The sequence below is a fragment of the Halyomorpha halys genome, unplaced genomic scaffold (assembly GCF_000696795.3).
Source record: "Halyomorpha halys isolate HHAL.00 unplaced genomic scaffold, Hhal_1.1 Scaffold2066.1, whole genome shotgun sequence".
NCBI lineage: Eukaryota > Metazoa > Arthropoda > Insecta > Hemiptera > Pentatomidae > Halyomorpha > Halyomorpha halys.
This window is the reverse complement of record NW_027108651.1, coordinates 4,604-13,623: the sequence shown is the minus strand read 5'-3', so window position 1 is coordinate 13,623 and position 9,020 is coordinate 4,604. Positions and strand designations below refer to the sequence as shown.

The window sequence follows — 9,020 nt, the reverse complement described above, 5'->3', positions numbered from 1 at the left end:
GAAACGTAACTGTCAAGAAAGACCGTTATGACACAACAGTTGATATGAAATACCAATGATAAAAAGGTCAAGTTATAGTTTAAAAGAAAAACATAAAACCAGTGACATGTAAAAAATACGGAGCCCAAAGGTCAAAAAATTATGAATACAAATTATTAAGAATAAAACGTATTTTTATATAAACAATAAAATTGAAAGCATTAATCTACGGTCAACTATCTACACCTCATCAGAAAATAAATATCTACCACTGCCGGATTTGAACCCAGGTCCTTGGAGCTAGTAGCACAGTGCCTTGCCACTGAGCCATTCGCTCCCACACTATACAGTTAAATGTCAAAATTGATGACTCTGCCATCAGTAGTTAGAGGGAATAAAAAAATGGTAGATATTTCAGAAAGTATAATAACTTCATTTTTGAGTTATTTGAAGTAAAAGGTTATAGAAAAAATAAAGTAAATATTGAAATATTTAAGATGGTTGCCCTCTGAGGTTTATTTTATTCGAGAAAATCTTACAAGTTTTGCTCATTTTTCATTCGAAGCTCCACATGCTTAAAATCACCTACAACGCAAGAAAACTTAATAGCACACTATTTAAAGTAGATGCACATTTAACTTACAGATGCCTGCTAGCACTCAAATCAAAGCTAGTTTATTGTACTATAATGCATTAATAATGTTTATCTTCGTGGCAGCACCAGTTTCCATGATATTCGCCAAAAAGAAATTCACAAAATATTGATTTTTCATCATTTCGAAAAAGAAATGTACTTTTAAAAAACTTATCTTAAGAACTACTGAGTGTCAACTGCTCTATTAGGATTCATATTTTAATAAATTTACTCAACCATAAATCATTTTCTACTAAGTTTTATATATGAGAAGATGGTTGGGGCTGCAGTCAGGGAATAACACAAATAAGTTTAAGAAAACTTATTTGTTTGTGCCAACGTTTTATTCATTTAGATTTCTAATATCCTATTAGTAGCCCTGATGAAGGCTATGAATACTTGCCGAAATGTTGGCACTTATAAATAAGTTTTTTTAGCTTATTTATGTTATTCTCTGACCGCACCCCCAACCATCTTCTCTACATATTTATTACCCACGATCAACTATCTGCTCATTATTAAGTTTTATAGTGTTTTTGGTAGTTTTGAAAATATGGAGCTCAAATTAAAATTTTAATTTTTTGTGTTGAAACAGCCACCCTTTTTTACTTTCTCCAATTTAGGTTGACTGCGTCATCAATTTTGACAATTAACTATACATAGTTTTTTGTTGGAAGATAGTTCGAGTGGTGGTCTATAAAGGTACTAAAATAGGAGAAAAAACTAATTATTGTTAACCAATGTTTCCCCCCCCCCACATTGCAGGGTTTCATCGGGGCTGTCTTGATTAAAACAATGGTGACAACTGACCTTTCAAGACAGCTCTGACAAAGCCTTGCAAAGTGGGGCGAAACGTTGGTTAACAATAATTAGTTTTTCTACTATTTTGGAACCATTATGACCGCCACCTGGACCGTGTTCTTCCAACCTACATTGTTTTCATTGAAGTAATCAAAAATTGGTATGACATTACTTCCTTTTTTATCCTCGGGCTCTTAGATTGATCCTTAACAGAATTGAAGAGCGAAATATAAGAATGTGTGATGTTACTTTTTAGGAAAAATAAGGACTTTTAATGGGAAGAATATTTTAAATATTCCTTTCTCTTTAGTGCCTCTTTTAATTTTTGTTAAACTTGAATTTTTGTAGTTTTAAGAAGTTAAAAATTGAGTTTCTAGTCTAAAATAGGAATGAAAAATGTTTGCCCCTCACAAGTTACTACCCTATTTTTAGTGAAAATTAATTTTTGCTCTAGTAGTGTAATACTAATTTAAATCATTAAATTCATTTTTTTCTCAGATTCATATGCTAATAACATAACATGTTTTTCCATTAAACTCTTCAATTAATTTTTGAACTCTCCATTTTATATATTGTCAAATGGTTCTATGTTTTTAATAAAGATATTGTGTATTGTTGACTTAAAAATTATGAACGAGGAGAAGATGGTTGGGGGTGCGGTCAATAATAAACACAAATAAGTTGGATTAACCTATTTTTAATGTGCCAACGTTTCGGCTAGAGTTTCTAGTCTTCTTCAGGGCTGTTCGCTGGAAATCAAACGCCTGATGGAATTTTGATCCAACAATCCAAAATCCAACTTATTTGTGTTTATCATTGACCGCACCCCCAACCATCTTCTCCTCGTTCATCATCCACGGTCAACTATCTCTCATAATTATAAAAATTATGAAGATCTATATTCAGTTTTAACTGCTCCAGGAACGGCGTTAGTTCATGGATAAATCATAGAACTAGTGTACCTTCTACAAAAAAAGTCTACACTGGTATAAAACACAGACTTGATATTATTGTAAAATCCCTGACTCAGTTCTTCTTCAAGATCAACATCTCTTTAAGTCTTTCCTTCTATACGTCTCAGAAAAGCCTGAGTTTGATTCTAATTTCTCATAGTTAGTTTTGAATTCACTGGAGTATTTGAGATAGCGAGATCCTTTTTCATGAAGAACCATTTTTGACTTTTGAGATATCCCTCTGTTTAACCCATTCGAGACGATTTTTTTTCAAACAGTGTCAAAATTTTTGTTTCCTTATATTTTTCATTTTTAAATTAAAAAACTTGTTTAATATGGAAATCAACCAATTTGTTAGTGAATTTGCACAAAATAAGATGATTACACACTGTGTATACAACTCGTGCTCCAGAAAATTCTTATTGCATAGAGAGGATTTAACACCATGTGTGCAATGTAAGGTAAAATAAAAATACATCATTTCATTATTTTGCTTTCAATAACGAAGAATAGAATATATTGCAACGAAAATTTTTAAGAAATAATTTTGTTTTTGCATGCAACAAAACCAAATTTTGTTCTATACTTTGCAGGTACTAATAATTTTAAAAAAAGTCTTTTCTCAGTGACTACTTTACTCAGGGTAAATGCGACCGAATAAATTAAAATTAATCAGTGACTATATTACACAGGGTGTGCAATCGATCTTGGATAGATTATCAAATAAGATCTTGTTTGATGACATTATTTAACGTCCAACAAAAAATTTTAAGAAAACTTACTGTACCATTTCCATTTCTGAAATTAAACTAAAATTTACTTTTTTGTAATTATCTATTATATTTTCTTTTATTATTATTTTTTTTTTTTTTAAGATAAAACAAAGAAGGCTGGTACCAATACCTTGCTTTTTCGTCGAAGTGGAGAAGAAAGACAGGAGATCATAATAAAAAAAATTGGAATTTTATTGTTAGAAAAAGAAAATATTTTTGATGAGTGCTTGGAGAAACTTGAAATTAACCTCATATCATCAAACTTAGAGGAACTTTGGGATAAGGTATTCAAAATAAATATTCTTTAATACCTATTATATTTTGTTAGTAAATTTCCATGTTTCAAAAACCAGATTTTGTTTCTTTTTATAATTTTTGCAAAACATTTATATAAATAACTAATTCTTTTAAAATTTTTTGAGGTTAATCACTTACATCATTTGAATGATTTATTATTTATTTATTCATGACATTGTACGTTTCGGGACCACTGTCCCATATTCATGCACTGTAAAAACCTATAACAATAATAAAACCAACATAACACCAATCTTCATCCTTATATATTTTAATTTATACAATAATAATCACCTCATGATTTCATATGGGAAATCATGTCAACCATTTGTCCATCTTCACTTCTCTAAAAAAATTTTAAAAGAATTGACTCACCAGACTTCCTAGAGAGATAATCCTGATAAATGACTAAATTTTAGAAATTCAAGAATCTTTTGAGAGATTTGTTTTTAATGATTTGACCTCAGTGACATAAATGCTTTTACTGATTTTCACATGACAACAGTCTTTAACCCTTTAGCACTTTGATTTATCAGCTTGCCCACTTCATTCTTAGCAGCCTGTCTGCTATCTTATCAGTTTTTTTTTTTCTTAACCCTATCAAGTGGTTCTCAAGACATGTTCAAGTATATGCTTAGTAACGCTGAAATCAATCCAACATTTCGCTGGTGGAAGTAGGGTGTTAGCTGGTACCGAATATATCCAAAAGTGTAACAATGTAACCAAAATTTTGTATCAGGCCTTGGCAGTGAAACTCAACTTTTTAGATGATAAGACTACATATCATAATTACCACCCAAGTATATCATAATTCCTCCAAAAAGGTTCCCTTGAGCTCTGTTGCGATGAATCAATTATTATGGACCATACAGTGCATCATAATAGACCAGATATCCTCCTCATAGATCTAAGGACAAAAAAAACAGAACTTATTAATGTTGGCATCCCCAACGATAATAATATAAGCTTCACTATAGGAGAAAAATTGAGGAAATATCATGAACTGACTATAGAATTGAAGGAATAGTGTATAATTTGGAAGTTGTCTCCACCACTGCAATGATAATATTCACGAATGGGCTGATACAGAAATTAACAGTGACAGGCATGGATGGTGTCTGATTTAAGTATCCGATATTTCGGTTCTTTTTTGAATTTGTATAAAGTCGAGGTCAGGGGTCTCATTTTCTGATGTCCCCCCTCTTGCCGCAGACACCGGAAGACCCTGAAGACGCCACCACTGCGATGCCATCTAAATTGTCTATTGTGGCATGCAAGATAGAACCTGGACTGGCCCTACTACCACACTACAGCCGAGGACTAGCTGGCTAGCCTCCGAGATAGAAAGACGTTCTTCCTGACACCTGAAGCGAAGTACATGGTTTTCACCATTTTTTATTATAATGATTACTAAACTAACGCACTAATCCCAGTTGCCCCTTCAGGGAATTAATATCTAAATAAAGAAACTATATGCCTGTTTTTGACAAGCAGGTCTCATATTTTCTACCACCCCTTTGTTACACACTAATTATATACAATTTAAAAATATAATCAGTGTATCTGAAGTATGGCACAGACAGGTCCAGATGTAAACAGATGGTTTAAAGTTATATATTTTTGTGCTAAGAGAGGATCAACAGTCACCGACTTTGGGAACCACTGGTCTAACATACTTCATAAATTATTAGATATAATTTTTTGTGAAAATATTTTATGATCAAATTTCTTAATTATGTATTTTTGATGTTCTCTTGTTTACTTATTCTCCTTATTATGTTCTGTTAACTAATATATAATATATCAAATAATAAACCAGTTCACTTGGATGCTTGGTACAATATAGCATTTCTTTCTGAATGATTTTTTTTTATCTCAAGTTATATAATTGATTGAACTTATGATTGTAACTTTTCTTAATTCTTGTTAAAATATTAATTATTATCTTATAACTGACTTACACGTAATATTTTAGAATTCCACTCTTTGGGAGCTTTCCAAAATAGAAGTAAACGATCTCTCTGAGTTTTATGTGTCAACATTGGAAAAATTTATTGATCGGCCTCCTGTTGACATCGAACAACCTGTAACTGCAATGTCTGAGGCAGATTCCATTGTGGTTAGTATATATTAAATATTAATATCTTTATTTTATCCATCGTCAAAGTACATTGATTTAATAAAAAAGGTACATGTTTCAGGCATGATGTTATCAAATAATTTTGAATTTTTCCCATTTATGCTGAGAATTGAATAAGTTTAACTATCTAAAATATTTAATATCAAAATTGCTGATAAATAAAAATAGTTTGACTATAAAAAATAAGTAAAATTAATATGGCAGTGGAAAACTCAGTGATTTTTATTTTTTCCTAAAATTAAAGACTTAGGCACTGTATTATAGGTTAATATACATTCCATAACCTTTAAAACACCGTTTTGGTGGTATCAGGAATGGCTGATTCCCTACTACATTTAGATGCCTCCAATAGCCCCCCTTGAATCTAAATGGGGGGTAAAAGCTTAAATTAGTTATGTAGAGTATGTTTTATGGGCAGAAAAGTATCATAATAGTGAATTCCAGTCAAAATTGTTTCTTATCCAGAGGACCTATTTGAGGTTTTTTGAAATCTATGAAAACTGAGTTAGAGTCTTGAAAATTTGTACATGCTCTGAGTTAGTTGGCGTTGGAGAATTATTATTCTTTGCAATATTAAGGTTTTTCACACTTTTACAACTCCTCTTAATTTAGACAAATGATTGAAAAATTTGCAAGCAAATTGATTTTGTATTATAGAGGTGCATTTTGTAGATTTCAAATTTTCTGTCTTTTTTTTTTTTGCAAAAGAAAAATTATAGGCAATTTAAATTAATTTCACCCAGCTATATATGAAATATATAGTTGCAAAATGTTCTAATTAGAGTTTTTACATTTTAATACATGTTTGAGGTGCCCAGAGTCCAAATAGCCAAGTCTTGTAAAATAGTCTCTTTGTGTGGTCAGCCTACCTCAAAAACGAAAAGCTTCATGAAACTGAAATTATATTTTAGGACAGGAGTTTGCCTTGGATGTGATTGCAACGTTTTGGTTAAAATCAACTTCATAAAATAAATTATTTACATTTATTTTTATTTTCTCAAAAACGGCTTAAACAATTTTGATTAAACTTATAGTGCAAGAGCCGGGAAGAATAAAAGGCAGTTATCTCATCCTAATTTTTGATTACTTTAATAAAAAATTATGTATAATTACTAGTCATAATTGATGAGTCTGCCAAGTAGGCCAAAAAAATTTAGTGACTTTTTTTCCAATGAAGGATGTCAAATGTCCAAAAATATTGTATTCAGCTGGTGAAATGTTTGAAGAATAGGGCAGGTTTTGAGGTTCTCTTATAATCTTTAAATTTATGTATTCTTCATACAGATGATTTATTGTTGTTCATTTCACTCTCTTCCGTGAGATGGCCGAGGGGTCTCTTCTATGGCCCTAACCATCCCTAACCATCTGTCTTTTCTTGGATGAAATCTTCATTTTATATATTTTTCTTTTACTATTAGTTAATCATGAACTCTTCTTTCCATTCTTCATCAGATTTTCATTATATACATAACTTTCCATATTTTTCCATTCAAGCTCACAATTGAGATTTATTACATAAAACTTTCTCAAAATCAATTTTAATTGAATTCATTAGGACATTTAACCTTCGTCACTTCTGATAATGTATGTTTGGAGACTATTGCTTTTTCTGGCTCAGCTTTAGTTAATTTTTAAAAATATATTTTTTTTTGTTATTCAATGGACAGAATTCTTTAGTAGACCAGCATTATAGTTAATTTATATTCATCATTTTACGATTTTCTATAATCATAACTTTCTGAATTAAAACCATTTTAAAATACTTTTGGTAATGATTTTTCAATTTATAATACAATTTTTTTCTTTTATTCAGAATACTTGCGGTGAAAACTCGTAGATGTGCAGCGAAGCCTTTAAATCATCCAGTTTTTAGCTATGATCTTCAATCAAGTCTGACTGAAGCTATGTTCTACTGTCCCATTGTTAGTTTTATTAATTTTTTCCATTTGCAATCTCCTAATTAGTTATTTGTTATTTTAAGAGTTGTATCTTGTTTTGTATAAGAACATTTAGTAATGATTTTTTTGTCTTTTGTCTGAAAGGAAGAGAGCTATAGGAAAACTTTTATCTTAGTTTTATTTTGTATAATAAATTTATATTTGAATATTACCCATTTTTTTTTTTCCCCCATCTCTTTTTTTTTAGTGCTTTCATTGTAAAATATGCCGTGAAGTTAATATTTTCCTTGCAGTAGTTTAAACTCTGGAATTAATTGGTAAATTTTCTATATTGTTATTCTTGTCATTTGAGTTATGAGTTTGTCTTCCTGTGTAATATTATTTCAAGTTTTGCAGAAATAATCAACTTTTAATCCTCATTATTAAGAGAAAAAATAAAACAAGATTTGATTAATCTAAATTGCTTATGAATGCTTGGAATATCTCTATTATAAACAGATATTTTCTAAGGCTTTTTCATTTTCTTTTATTTTTGAAGTATTTAAAATACCTTAAAGTAGTAATAGTCAGTAGGCGAGAGATCCAGAGGGTCGAAAAGGTGAGCCAGCCTTATATGAAAAGAATAATGTTTCCTTTTAATCGCTCTATCACTTTCTCTTTCTTTCTCCAACTCTCCTTACTTTCTCTCAGCATATTTTGTTATTTAACCATTAGTTTATTATTTATTTATACCTCCCAATCATCATTGCATTGTTAAAATTATTGAAGCTTTAATCATAAATTAAAGGGCTAAACAGCACTTGTAATAGTCATTCTTAAATTTTCTATTAATATAACTTTCTATTGATATAACTTGGAAATTGGGATGGGACAGGTGTTGTTCAGTACTCATAGTACTAGGGTTGTGATTTAGGGAATTTAGGCAACAATCTTAGCCACCTCGAAACTGCTGTGGCACCAGTTTGAATCCAAAGGTTTTATTATTATTATTTATTTTTTTTTTTTTTATGATTCCTTTTCCTGGTCATTTTTGACATACAGGTGGTTATTTTAACCATAGTGACGGTCTTTTTCATTTCATGTGACCACTATAAAATAAAAGTTCGGTATAAAACTTCCCAGGCCAAATTTAAACTGGTGCCAATGTAACGAGGCAGCCAAGATTTATGCACTTAACTTCCTTGGCCATAAACGGCCCCGGCCTTGTGAGGTTGACATTTATTTTGTGGCAATCCCATGGAATGAAACCTTGTTCCTCCTTTATTAATTCTAAAGTGGGACCAATGATTATATTACTAAACCTACATATCTATGTACAAAGTTGGATGAAATTTGTGACTCATAATACTTTTTTAATTAGTATTTTGCATAGAAAATATTTTTTTTACTTTATATTTTTTCCCTAAAATACTGGATACACAAAATATATTTTATTTTTTATTTTAAAATACTACTTAAAATATCTGGTGTATGCATCACACAAGTTCCACTTACCACCATACTTTGAGATGAAATTAATCCTTGTATTTTACAAAAGTCATTTCT

The 9,020-nt window shown here is 30.5% G+C and overlaps 1 protein-coding gene and 1 long non-coding RNA gene across 7 annotated transcripts in view; one reads left to right on the top strand and one right to left on the bottom strand.

Annotated features, from left to right (window-relative positions):
* The window catches only part of LOC106691077 (uncharacterized), a 21,797-nt gene extending 14,111 nt beyond the window's left edge, over window positions 1–7,686 (top strand). For all 5 annotated transcript variants that reach the window (XM_067046959.1, XM_067046958.1, XM_067046957.1 and 2 more), the window contains exons 5-7: window positions 3,243–3,424; window positions 5,413–5,556; window positions 7,391–7,686. In XM_067046959.1, the coding sequence (XP_066903060.1) occupies window positions 3,243–3,424; window positions 5,413–5,556; window positions 7,391–7,414 (350 nt within the window). In that variant the 3' untranslated portion in view covers window positions 7,415–7,686. The remainder of the gene's footprint in view (window positions 1–3,242; window positions 3,425–5,412; window positions 5,557–7,390) is intronic.
* LOC136795655 (uncharacterized) lies at window positions 3,387–5,509 on the bottom strand. Of its 2 annotated transcripts, none has more exons than XR_010843288.1 (3): window positions 5,399–5,509; window positions 3,732–4,344; window positions 3,387–3,658 (listed from the first exon to the last, which is right to left on the bottom strand). It is a non-coding gene; the product is annotated as an uncharacterized lncRNA (long non-coding RNA). The 2 variants fall into 2 exon arrangements; XR_010843289.1 differs by having other exon boundaries at window positions 3,813–4,344.
* Window positions 7,687–9,020: the final 1,334 nt, after the last annotated feature.